The 13,775-nt window shown below is 41.1% G+C and overlaps 2 protein-coding genes across 3 annotated transcripts in view; both read left to right on the top strand.

Moving 5' to 3' along the window:
• The first annotated feature begins 3,609 nt into the window (after positions 1–3,609).
• Positions 3,610–7,464, top strand: LOC125748283 (rRNA 2'-O-methyltransferase fibrillarin-like). Its single transcript, XM_049024234.1, has 9 exons — positions 3,610–3,767; positions 4,678–4,797; positions 4,917–5,087; positions 5,238–5,332; positions 5,424–5,594; positions 5,698–5,830; positions 5,989–6,101; positions 6,289–6,434; positions 6,649–7,464. The coding sequence occupies exons 1-9, from the start codon at positions 3,758–3,760 to the stop codon at positions 6,671–6,673; spliced, it is 984 nt and encodes a 327-aa protein (XP_048880191.1). The 5' UTR covers positions 3,610–3,757; the 3' UTR covers positions 6,674–7,464.
• Positions 7,465–7,983: 519 nt separating this feature from the next.
• The window catches only part of LOC125748282 (dual specificity tyrosine-phosphorylation-regulated kinase 1B-like), a 54,625-nt gene continuing 48,833 nt past the window's right edge, over positions 7,984–13,775 (top strand). Inside the window, exon 1 of one of the 2 annotated variants that reach the window (XM_049024232.1) lies at positions 7,984–8,134. The gene's annotated coding sequence lies outside the window, so the exon portion shown is untranslated. Of the gene's footprint in view, positions 8,135–9,371; positions 9,513–13,775 lie in introns of those variants that run through there. The other variant, XM_049024231.1, reaches the window with a different exon arrangement.

Genomic DNA, 13,775 nt, shown 5'->3' with positions numbered 1-13,775 from the left:
AAATCTTTGGGAGATACCCCTTACAAGTTTTACAGACTGTTATTATTATTAAACAGAGTTTTGATAGCTGCTGAAAAGTAATTTCCAATACCAAATTTCCTCAGTGTATCAAAAATGAACTGATGTTCCACCAGTTGGAGTCAAAAGCCTTGTAGAAATCAACAAAAACAATAAAACCATTATCATTAATTACTTCTGAGTAATATAAAATATTCAAAACCAATCTTAATTGCTATTTTCTTCATAAAGCCCGATTGTGTTTCCTCAGTTATTGAATTTCAAGTTAACTTAAGCCTTCCAGCTAATATCAATGCCAATATCTTATAGTCATTATTTAATAAAGTGACTGGATGCCAATTATCTAAATAAAGTTTATCCTTGTTTGGTTTAGGAATCAGTGTAATCAGACCTTTTGTTAAAGTTGTTGGGAGACATCGTTCATTAATGCTTTCCGTGAAAACCTCCACTAAAAAAGGGAGTTCTTTAATGAACTGTTTATAAAATTCCCCAGATAAACCATCTATCCCAGGAGATTTGTTATTTTTAAGATGGCTGATTGCCTTTACAACTTCTTTGGAAGTAATGCATTTATCACAAAGTTCCAAATCATCTTTTCCAATGCATTTGACATAAAGTGAACTTAAAGGCTTCGGCAGTTATATTCCAGTAGTTAGAGGTATATAAATTCTTATAGAAATTATAACAGCGACTAGAAATTAATTTAAGATCATCTGTTATAATAGCATTTTTAATTTGTTGAGAGAATTATTTTTAAGGCGACAGCATTCTAAATTAAAAAAGTAAGGTGAATTCATCCTCCCTATGTTCAAGCCATCTCCTTCTTGAGCGAATAAAAGTTCCTTCTGCTTTCTGCCTATACAAGTTATCGAGTTTAGTTTGTAGCTCAGATAATTCTAATTTGTCCTCCTCTGAAAGGTTATTTGTATTTGGGTTATACCAGTTATTCTTGTCACTAAAGTGAATTCGCCTTTGGGTGGGGGGACGGGTCCTGACTGTTGTTTGCGCTTATGCACCAAACGGCAGTTCAGAATACCCACCCTTTTTGGAGTCCTTGGAAGGGGTGTTGGAGAGAGCTTCTCCCGGGGACTCTCTTGTTCTGCTGGGGGACTTCAATGCTCACGTGGGCAATGACAGTGAGACCTGGAGGGGCTTGACTGGGAGGAACGCCCCCGATCTGAACCCGAGTGGTGTTTTGTTATTGGACTTCTGTGCTCGTCACGGATTGTCCATAATGAACACCATGTTCAAGCATAAGGGTATCCATAAGTGTGCCAGGACACCCTAGGCCGCAGTTCAATGATCAACTTTGTGGTTGTGTCGTCGGACTTGCAGCTGCATGTATTGGACACTCGGCTGAGGAGAGGGGCGGAAATGTCAACCGATCACCACCTGGTGGTGGGTTGGCTCAGCTGGTGGGGGAGGAAGCCGGTCAGATCTGGCAGACCCAAGTATACAGTGCGGGTCTGCTGGGAACATCTGGCGGAATCCCCTGTCAGAGGGAGCGTCAACTCCTACCTCCAGCAGAACTTCGCTCATATCCCAGGGGAGGCGGGGGACATTAAGTCCAAATGGGCCATGTTCCAACACTCCATTGTGGAGGTGGCTGACTGGAGCTGTGGCCGTAAGGTGGTCGGTGCCTGTGGCGGCAGCAATCCCCAAACCTGCTGGTGGACACTGGCGGTGAGTGATGCCGTCAAGCTGAAGAAAGAGTCCTAATGGGGCTTTTTTGCCTGTGGGACTCCAGAGGTAGATTATCAGTACCGGCAGGCCAAGCAAAACGCGGCTTCGGCAGTCGCTGAAGCAAAAACTCTGGTATGGGAGGAGTTTGGGAGACAATGGAAAACGACTTCCGAACGGCTTGGAAGAGATTCTGGTCCACCGTCCGGTAGCTCAGGCCGGGAAAGCGGTGCAGCATCAACACTGTTTATGGTGGGGATGGTGCACTGCTGACCTAAGCTCGGGACATTGTGGGGTGGTGGAAAGAATACTTCAAAGACCTCCTCAATCCCACTGACATGCCTTCCAATGAGGAAGCACAGTCTGGGGACTTGGGGATGGGCTCACCTATCCCTGCTTGGTGGCTGTGCCCCGGGGGTGGATGAGATCCATCTGGAGTTCTTGAAGTCTCTGGATGTTGCAGGGCTGTCTTGGTTGACATGCATCTGCAGCATCGCTTGGACATCGGGGGTGGTGCTTCTGGATTGGCAGACTGGGGTGGTGGTCCCCCTCTTCAAGAATGTGTTCCAACTATAGGGGGATCACACTCCTCAGCCTCCCTGGTAAGGTCAATTCAGGGGTGCTGGAGAGGAGGGTCCGTCGGATAGTTGAACCTCGGATTAAGGAGGAGCAGTGTGGTTTTCAGCAGTGTGGACCAGCTCTATACTCTCGGCAGGGTCCTGGAGGGTGCGTGGGAGTTTGCCCAACCAGTAAACATGTGCTTTGTGGACTTGGAGATGGCATTTGACCGTGTCCCTCGGGGAGTCCTGCGTGGAGTGCTCCAGGAGTATGGGGTGCCGGCTGTTCGGTCCCTGTACAACTGGCATCAGAGCTTGGTCCGCATTGTCAGCAGTAAGTCGGACTCATTTCTGGTGAGGGTTGGACTCCGCCAGACCTGCCCTTTGTCACCGATTCTGTTCATAACTTTTATGGACAGAATTTCTAGGCGCAGCTAGGGCATTGAGGGTGTCCAGTTTGGTGACCCCAGGATTAGGTCTCTGCTTTTTGCAGATGATGTGGTTCTGTTGGCCTCATCAGACTGTGACCTTCGGCTCTCACTGCAGCAGTTCACTTTTGGGCATCACCATATGCATTTTATTAATATTTTAGGCGAACTACTAATTTGCTTATTGAAATGTGGGCGAACATAATGTACCGTGCCGAAAAAACATATGTCTAAATTATGCAAAGCCCTGTGATGGCATATAATTTACCAAAAATTAAGAATTTTGTCGTTTAGATTAATCGTCTAGTCGTTAAAATAGTCGATAAATGAATCAATAGAAAAATAGTCGTTAATTGCAGCCCTACAATTAATAACACTAAAGGATCGTCTTTAAAAACCTATCAGTTTCTCTCATAATTTTGAGTAAAAGCACTGTCATCTCGGACATCATAATTAAGCAATGTATTCTTAGGTATTTTTCTTACATATACCGATTTTTCGGAGGCATACATGTTACATGCCCTTTATTCTGCGAGATTGTATTTTGGTTTTCGATAACTGCTATGCCATATTTTTACCACATGAGGGTAGAATGTGGAACAGAATGTTATGCTAGACCACTTAGAGTTAAACTCTCGTTCTTGCAGAAAACAGCGGTCTTGATTTGCATTTCGATTTAACTTTCCATTCATATTTGTGTTGTTGATTGAATATAATATGAATTCGAACCCTGGTCAAGACTCAAAAGGGTGTTAATATTAAGCTTAATTTGCGTTACGTATACACGTAATATTGGGGAAGAAGAAATATATCTCAAATATATTTCTTATTTAGCATATTGAGCTTTCAAATACGCCCATCTTTGCGTATTTGAACGCTATGTGTTGCCAGTCATCCAAGATAGGGGGCGATACAGGTTGAACTGCGTTTTGGGTTTGCGGGGAGGGAATTCTGGGAAGGGAGAGACAGCGTGCTAGTCGCGTGTGAATGCATACTATTTTAGTCGTGTGCTAAGCCGGGAACAGTACGGTTTACGAAAGTAGAGAACAGTTAAACTTTGTTCGTGCAACAATAATGAGACCAGGTATGACTGTTATAAACTGTATTGTTATTGTGGAAGGTTGTAGTTGTAGAAGTGAAGATTAAATCTAGCGGAAATTCTCTAGTGGATGAAAGTTTTGACTTGTACCTTTTTGCAAAACACTGGTAAAATGTAGACATGTTGTTGGCACATAATACTACGTTGGTTATTAAAGTGGTGACGATCTTGTTGGTTTTGTCTATAGAAAGCTCCACGTTGTGTCTTCTCGTTTTTGTCTGCGTAGGGTATCACATGCGGCCTGTTAATGTGATTTCGTTATTTATGTTTTTATCGATATACTGTGGTCAAAATATAGTTTTTGACTTTTAGCCATTAAGTCAATTCATTTATTCCGTTAATTGCGAAGTGGTGTGCTTTTCTCCTTGGTCATGTACTTTGAGCTGACTGACCAACCGAACCGATGGTAGACTGGATTTTAATAAGTACTGCGGGATCTGGCAGGAATACCATAATTTCACTTGAACACATTCAATTTATACATGTATTTTTGTGCATGATCTGTTATATATTAGATCAAGAGTAACTTAGAGAAGCTGGAGTGAACCCTATGGTGAATTCCGAATGACGTTTTGATCAAAATACATTTTTTACAACTAGCATGGTATTTAAAAAACTTTTTCTCTCTCAATCAAAACGTTTTCCTCCTATCTCCTTTGTCCGTATGGTCACAGATTGACGCTTTTTAGAAAGCAAATACCGGGATTGTGTGTGTTGTGATGTCCAGCAATCAAACTGGTGTTTTTCTGAAAGTGCATATCAAATAGGGCGTGTTTTCTAACATGCTCTAAGTCAACATTCCCCTGAATATATTGTCCAAGAAATTGGTTATCTGTATGATTAATGGCCATTGGTCTTCAGATTCTCTCAAAATATTCTGCTGTTGCCTGGATAGGATTCAGTCCCAGAGGTGGTGGCAGTGGCAGAGGTGGCTTTGGTAGTCGTGGTGGTGGTGGTGGAAGAGGAGGCTTTGGAGATCGCGGTGGGCGAGGAGGATTCAGAGGGGGCAGAGGCGGTAAGTTAATGTTACTTCTGCACCTTGTCATGGAGCTGCTAAAAATGCGGTCATTGTGTAGAAGTAATGTTCTAATTTGGGTAGCAAGTAGACCTAAAGTATCCTCCTTTTACTACCAGGGGGTGGCTTCAGGTCTCCTGGAGAAGGTGGCTTCAGGTCTCCTGGAGAAGGTGGCTTCCGTGGCCGTGGAGGAGGTCGCGGAACTCCCAGGGGTAGAGGAGGAAGGGGAGGTGGTCGTGGGGGCTTCAGAGGTGGGAAAAAAGTGACAGTGGAACCTCATAGGCATGAAGGTAGGAACCTTGAAATTTTACAATTATGCTGTATTACCCAGTCTGTAATGTATATATTCCTTTTAAATACTTAATGTCTGCTGCAGGAACTGGAGCTTAAAATTTTGTATTGTGTTGTTTTGGGAATAGAAATATATCTTTCGTTTTCAGGAGTGTTTATTTGCCGTGGTAAAGAAGATGCACTGGTGACCAAAAATATGGTAATTGGAGACTCCGTCTATGGTGAAAAAAGAATTAGTGTAGAGGTAAGATTACTCGTTATCCTGTCACACAATTAATCTTCGTACCATTAGCAAATACAGTTTTGATATATTTATCAATTTCCTCGACAAACAGGAGGGGGAAGCAAAGACTGAGTACAGAGCATGGAACCCATTCCGTTCAAAATTGGCTGCAGCCATCTTGGGAGGAGTGGACCAAATTCACATAAAACCAGGAGTTAAGGTCATGTACCTTGGAGCAGCATCTGGGACCACAGTCTCTCATGTCTCTGACATTGTTGGTCCTGTAAGTAACTTTACCTGCCATGGAACCCTATAATAAATACATATTTGAATCGAGTTTGAGCCATATTTAGCATTTCTGTTTATTTTCTCCTCTGTGTTTTTAGGAAGGTCTGGTGTATGCAGTGGAGTTCTCGCATCGGTCTGGGCGAGATCTGCTCAATGTTGCCAAAAAGAGAACCAATATCATTCCCATAATTGAGGATGCCCGGCATCCACACAAATATCGCATGCTTGTGGGTAAGGTTTTGTTCTGGCCCAAGTTGTTACTTCTTGTGCTATTCACGAAAACAATAGGGAGGTAGGTCTTGTGTGTCCACCTCCCATCTGTAGTACATGTCAACTCTTGTCAGTATATGTTCAGTTTATTTCTCTCCCCTGTTGTTGTTTTTGGCCAGGAATGGTAGATGTGATCTTTGCTGATGTGGCTCAGCCTGACCAGACAAGAATTGTGGCTCTAAATGCACACAACTTCCTCAAGAATGGAGGCCACTTTGTAATTTCTATTAAGGTAAACATCCACGATATAAAGAGTTCACGATGGAATATGTTGGTGCATCATGGTTGAGGCATGTGTTTGTTGGTATTATGCAATATCTTTGATATAAGTGTCACCACCCACTTTGAATGTCAGTATTCTACTCACATTTTATACCGTACTAGAATGAGTCTGGATTTACAAAGCTTATATTCTGCAGGCCAATTGCATAGACTCAACAGCTGCCCCTGAGGCAGTGTTTGCTGCAGAGGTCAAAAAAATGAGTGCTGAGAACATGAAGCCTCAGGAACAGCTGACACTGGAGCCCTATGAGAGAGACCATGCTGTTGTTGTGGGTGTGTACAGGTAAGGGTATAACAACAAAAATATTTTCTAATGCCAGTAAATTCCAGACCTAGTGCAGAGGTGTTCTGGTGCCTGCAAAGATGTGTGCTGTAGCCTGAAGAAGGAGCATTTGAATAAGCTATAACGTTTGTGTGTGTTCAAGGATGTAGATGATACATGTAATGTTATGGAAATTGCATAGTTTGTGTAATACCTTGTCTTCTTTCTCCTCCAGACCCCCCCCAAAACAGAAGAAATAAGTATGAATGGGTGGCAGTGGTTTGCATAGGATGCTTTGTTCCAGTAACCTGAGGCTGACACAGTTCTCCAACAGAACTATGGCCAAGTACTGATTGCCTGTAATACCTTCCATCTCTGAGCATGTGTTCACACAGAAAATGAAGATTCACTGCTTGTATGTAGGACTTCAAAATGCAGTGTAATGTGGACAAGGGAACACAATTTGAACATGTAAAAAGCTCTCCACTTAAAACAGATGTTTACTCTGAAATGTAAGAATAATGTTCAAATATCCCCCCCCCCCCCATTATGTGTTATGGATTATGAAGCATATTTTGTCTCGCTATTCAGTTATATTTTCTTAAGTTTAAATTTATGTTGCTGACCCCTGTAATGGATTTAAAAGGCGGTTTTGGATTCGCCAGAATTTGGAAGAGTACCAGATGTTTTAGCTATATGTGGTGTGATATTACATTGGCAATGGTCTGGGAAAGAATTTTTTTTGAGTCTCTGTGGTCCTTTGCTAATGAAGAATCTTTTCACTTCCTTAGTGTTAAAATGGCCTGGAGTAGGGTAACATTGGACCTGCTTATTCAGCCTTTCAATGTAGGTTTAATCCAGAAATTATATAATTTTGTCACCTCCCCTTTTAAATCGAATTTTAATACTATGACAGTGCCCATTGTTTGCTGTATGCAGTTCAACAGTTTTTTTGCACAAAATTCACAGGCCATTCTGCAGTTTGTGGCTCATTTACATGATTTTTTAAAAATGTGGGTAAGGAAATATAATAAACATTCTTGGAAAACAACCGCAAATTTTCTCCTTAAATGGTTCAAACATGGTGATGCTTAATGTACGTTCTTCAGTTTTGCTGCTTGGTGACCACAGTATTCTTTAAGTGTGATCCTGAGAATGTGAGCTGTATGTGATCTGAAAGATTTAATCTTAAGAACCACGTCCTAGCGACGGTGATCAGTCCATCAAAACTGCGTTGAATGGTACTGATCTTGTCAACGACCATAAATTCTGGAGTCTTGACAGCGCCATTTTAAAGGATGAAAGCGCTGTGATGTTAACGGAAGTGTTCCTTTTGCCGAGATAAGCTGTAATAAAAGGTTGTCACTATGGATAATTGTTTTGCATTTACTAGTTTCATTATGCCTAACGTTAACATTGGTGAAATGCGCAATATAAAAAACAACCGCGTGGTGTCTGAAATATTGACCAAAGGGGGGTGAAACTACAGCTTTTCCTGTATAGGCGATCGCCGCCATTTTATGTGCGTGATCGAGCAGGAATGACGTAAGTCCACGGCGGGAAATTCAAAAGAAAAATCGGAAATGCCTCCAGTGTCATGTTTTCATTATCAGCGAAACTAATCCTTTTAAGAGTAGTCCTAATACGTCTCATATTAAGCTATACAGCAATTAGATGAACCAGATTTTCAGGCGGTGAGGATATCAGTACTTGTATTCTGGGTAAGTTGGTAGTATAAGATTCTACAAAAGGAGGTCAAGTAAGTCATATACTTGTACCCAGTAATACTCTGGTGTTCTCAAACGCTGAAAACCTAGTATCCGCAAACTGTTTTAAACATGTATTTGGAACGTAGATATTTGCAAAAGAGAGACATTTTATTTCCACGTTGGGAAATGCCTGCGGATACACAAACATACCAGGTAAATGTAATATTTAATAGTCATGCTGGCTGCAACTATAATCACTAATGGCATAAAAATTGAATTGTGAAATATAATTCCGAGTTTTGTCTTGATCCTATGATATGGAGAAGAGAGAACTTTCAAATATATCTTAAGTGCCTCTAAATGGCTAGTCAGTAGCACACGAATCGGCAACGCAATGTGTTGGCTACATAACAACACGGTTGTGTGTGGCTAACAGGTTTTTTTAACAAATGAATCGCACATCATAACGCGCATTTATGAAAATCGGCCATTCGCGATTTATTTTTCATTGTGTGGGGTTATCTCAGCCGTGATGCTTGTATGAAAGGTGGCTACTGTTGTCAGGCACGGGTTTGTTTTGGCCGCCATTTTGTGGGGGGAAAACTTCACTGAACTAAGCATAATGACAAGGCGAGCGGGCACGAGCGCGGTTCGCGGGAGCCCGCAAGCCGGCCAGAGCCTCTCACTGCGAAGCGAGTCCTAGTGTGAACGAGATTATCGGTCAGAGGGGGAGGGGGGGGTCCCCTAGCGATTGTACATCGCTAGCTGTAGCGGTGTAGTATAAATACCCCAATTTTATTTTCTCTTTTTAGTATTATTAAAAAAGACTTTTCCCCCTTCACGTCCTTCCTACACCGCAAGAAACACTTTCTCTTATAACTGGTTAACTGATGTGGCTGTTAGTTATCGATTACCGATTTACCCAACCGGCTAGTTAAGGTTTCTTTGAGAAGGGTTGAGAAAGATTATCCTGAGAACGAAGAATGGAGAAGAAAGCGTTTTGCCGCAGTGCACGTCCTTTAAAGTAGCAAAGCCCGTTGACTTAACGTATAGCCGGGTACCTGTCCAGCACTAGTCCGCTGAAGTGCTGCGCCGGGCTCAGGACGCCGAGATCGGTAGCTGTCTGTGTGCTTCAGTGGCGGTGCTAGTGAGAGCGCTTTAAAAGGGACACAGACAGGAGCGGGGCGTCATTTCACAAATAGCTAGTTATTTGGATTGTAACAAGGCTTATAACCGTTACAAAGGTGGAGGTTGGGGGGGGGGGGAGGGGTTCGCTGACCGGTTTTTTGAGTCAGTCCCGTAGCTAGCTACCTAAAGGAGGTTAGGACGGAGTGAGAGGGAATACTGATAATGGCTGCCCCGGAAAGCTGGAAAAGACCCGCCGCCTGAGGTAAGAACATGCTAAACCTTTACAAAAAATGTACAGCCGCAAGAAAGTGGCAATGTGCTGCTGTGTTTGACTGGGTTTGGAACAGGTCGTCTGTCTTGTCTTTTGCTTTACCGTGGCATGGCTGTCCGTCTTGCATGAGGAAAACGCCGTTTTCTGTCAAATGGGTGACGGCTTTGCAGGCCGTTTCTGTGCCGTGGAGACAGGGAGGGGAGCGGAGCAGAGCAATGAGATTTTTCGGCGCTGTCACTTGTCACAAGCCGGTGTCTGCTCATTTACGTAGGGTACAAGTAGGTGTTCCCGTGTTTTGAGGACCAAGTTGATAATTAATTGTATTTAAATGTGCTTAACATGCTGGCGGTATATTGATGGATTTGCCTTAGACGGCAACTTATGGAAATGACCAACTGGTTACTTAGCCTCAGTACCGTAAATGTTGGGTCGCTCACATCCTGCTAGGCATCTAATAAGTTAGATGATCAGCTAGGTAGCAAATTAGCAGGTAAGTATGTTAATTTCACCGCCGCGGGAAATTATCTTGTGGGAAAACGAAAATACGACTCTCGCTTTATGTAGAGCTCAAAATGCTAATAATCTTAGCAGTTTCATATATTCATATTTGATATATGTTGGTGTGCTTAACGTGTCACATGTGTAGGTACTTAAGCTTACTGAGTCGATTTTGGTGTTAATCAGTCGGTCTCAGTCGTTTATTTGCAAACCAGGTGGTATATTTGAAACGCAACAAAACGTTTTTTATTTTGGACAGCATTTTATTTGCTTGAATATATTTTTGTCGTATGAAACTGCGGTGTTGCATGTAATGCATTTGGTTTTGTAAAGATTGCTACAGATCCAGTCCAGCGTTGGATATTGAATTTTGGAAATTGCAGCCAGCCCGAGGAAATATTTTTTTGATGACTATTGGAATCGCTATTTATTCAGAAATCCAACATTTATGTGTTTGGGGTATATCGGTATTAAGGACAACATTTTAGTTTGGATCGCCATACGTACCCATGCATACGGTTAGATTTGCATATTCTGGCCGAATTTCCCACTTCCCCAGAGAGGAAGTCTATGGTTAGATTAGTATTTGGTTTTAATGCCTTTGTCCCGTTGGTAAAGTGCACCCTTCGGCAGCCAGCTGATCTATGGACAACCTTGTGTGAACGTTTCGCTATGTTGCAAGACGCTTTGGACTAGAGGTGGTGCTGAAATAGTACGCCGGGTCAAAATGGATACTTTTCCCTATTTCCTGCCTCTTTGGACAACTGCGAGGCAATTTATAATTTCATTACGCATAACCATTGACTCCGTAAACGATAATACAAAAATATAATGAAATTAATATTTAAATCTGCATACTTTGTTTTAGGGAGTGGATTGAGTAAACTAAATCAGTTTTATGGTGGAGGGTTGAATGCTACTGGGCATTCATTTATAACGTGAAGAGAATACATTGGTTTGCTAAAATGAGAAATTTCCGGTATTGTACAGTATAGAGGAGGATGCCCAGGACAACTTACAAGCTTGCGAGTGATTTTAATAACGATAAACGATGTTTGAATGGACTGAGTGGCTTCACTGTATGGTATTTTCGGTCTGCAGAGTGCTGGACTTCTGTGAATCTGTGAGGTTTATAGCTAAAACTGGTTCCCATTTTTGTTTTGTTTTTTTGAGTGGTTTAAGTACAGATGTAACGTGTGTGATTCTGAGTAATTTTTGCCAGATTGCATAGTTTTGGGGATAGATTTTTGTGTGACAGCTATGTTGTATGTACACATGATAGCACTTGTTTTAAAAGTTTGCAGTACACATGCAAAGCTTGTGTTTGATAGTCTGTCAGTATATAGTGCTTTGTTTTGGTGACAGGAAAAATTGCCAAAGTTTACAACATCTGTTTGATGTCCCCATCACCCAGTCAAGCCATGCAGTACACATCTTTGCTTGATTTCTCCTGTTGGATGAAAATTAGTGAGCAGATCTCTTTCTTGATTGTGTTTCCGGAGACTACTTGAGATGGCTTCTTTGTTCGTCCATTGATTTTTATTCTGAATTTGATGGCTTGGGTGAAGCAGGGAAACACTTTCTTAATGTACATTGCAACTTCAATTTGTTTATCATACACGTGCCTTATTGTTTGTTCTAGGAAGAAAAAACATACTAAAAACTTGAATTACAGGGTCTTAATGGTACTGGCCGAGGAATTTGCTGAAACTCACACTTTGAGTATGAAGGAATTAAAAACAATGTCAGGAAGGCTAACACTGTTTGCAAATCTCTGGATGGGGAGATGGCTCCTGTCTTGTGAAGCACTAAGTTGACCAAGTTTTTTTCAGCTGCAGACATTTGTACACAAACTATCAGCACCCCTCCTTCTATTTTTGTCCCTGTTCCTGACCTCCCTCTCTGTCAAAAGCTTCTCTCTCTGTAAAAGTTGATTTGGTTGTGCCTCCAAATGAACTTCTTCAGATATGTCTTTGGTAGGAAGGACTATTTCCATAAATGAATTGCTGAACTATCGAAGCTTTTGCTGTCTTGATGGCTTTCATGAATTTTTCATGAATTTTTCATGGCTATAGAGAGAGTTGATTGGGAGTTCCTGAACTGCAAGGATATCCAGTGAACATTAATTGTAGTAGTACATTTTCATATCAAGTTATAAATCTAACACACTCTTTGATGTTTAATTTGTTAACTTTTATTTTCATATTTTTTGGAAAGTTTAAATGATTTATATCAGTGGTTCTCAAACTCAGTCCTCGGGACCCACTGCCCTGCTTGTTTTCCAGCTATCCCTGCCCCACACACAAGTCCCAGCTGTCTTTCAGCTTCTGATTGCCTGGATCAGGTGTGTTCAGTCAATCAGCAGTGTGTAGAGCAGGGATAGCTGGAAAACAAGCAGGGCAGTGGGTCCCGAGGACCAAGTTTGAGAACCTCTGGTTTATAGGGTCTTTATAGTATGTCGATTAGTTCAGCATATTCACATCTGTCAGTTTCAGATTTGACATACACGGTGTGAATGTTGTTGGTATGAGTCCTCTGAAAAATTATTGCTGTTCTTGTAAATTGTAAAATTGCTGTATGAATTGCAAAGGTTAAAGTAACTAGTCAATATTTAACAATATTCATTATACTATATATCTTAAAGTAGCAGTTCACTTTAAAGGTTTAAGAAAATTGTGGGTTGATTCATGAATGAATTGCAACCACAATCACTTTGGTACACTTGACTTGTAATCCTAATTTTGCCATTTAACTGAACTGTTTATTATCAAAGAGATAATTATATAGTAGGTTAAATAAATGTAAACAAAAGTATCACACAAGTCATTTCTAGAGTATACAAGTTGTATGCTGCCTGTCAGATTATAAAACAGTCATCCACTTTTCATCTTGGTGATCTTACCAATGGAAGCCAAACTAGAAGTGTAGATTAAATTCAGTGATGAATCACTCTTTAGTTTTAATGCTTATAAACACAGGCTACGTATAGCAACTCTTGGATGAGTAGATAGTACTACATCCATCCTGATGGCTACCCCAACTGTCTTGTACCTGATAAATATATTTCATTTTGTGATTAGTTTCTTAATGTTTTAGTTAATTTCATGTGCAGTACATTTGTTGTGGATGTTTTAAAACACTTTATAGTAGGGCTGGGCGATATGGACCGAAAATCATGACTTGATATTTTTAGCTGAACCGCGATATACGATATATATCTCAATATTGTTTTCCCATAAAGTAATAACAAACAGGCAGTTCCAAGTCAGAGGCAAATGTCCTCAGTGTCACACGGGCACTTTTATTTACAGACAGCTGTACATGTACATGAAAAAATAGAAAAAATGTTGATTTGTCCTACCTTACTGTGTTTCTACAGATATAGCTGTCGATCGGTGCTACCTCATCAAAAATGTTATTGTCATTTTTATGGACTGAAACTTAAAGCGGATAATCCAAAAAATAAGTATGTAACTTGTCTAAAAAACACGAACTAATGTAATGTAAGCAGGCATTGCGAGTCTGAAATACTTTATAAGTACTGAAATACTTAATAAGTGTTAAAACGTCAGGTATTTCGACATACAGCATAGTAAATCAACGTGATGCTGACAGTAAAGTGTGATCAATGTATTTTAATAAAATATTTCAAATGTATGAAACGCAGAAATAAGCCATAACTCCAACGCAAGGTAGGATAGATCTATGGGTGGTTCTTCAAGCACTAGAAAAGGGGCTTGATTTCATTATGTGTAT

This window comes from Brienomyrus brachyistius, chromosome 9 (genome assembly GCF_023856365.1).
Source record: "Brienomyrus brachyistius isolate T26 chromosome 9, BBRACH_0.4, whole genome shotgun sequence".
Lineage (NCBI taxonomy): Eukaryota > Metazoa > Chordata > Actinopteri > Osteoglossiformes > Mormyridae > Brienomyrus > Brienomyrus brachyistius.
This window is presented reverse-complemented; position numbering and strand designations above follow the sequence as displayed.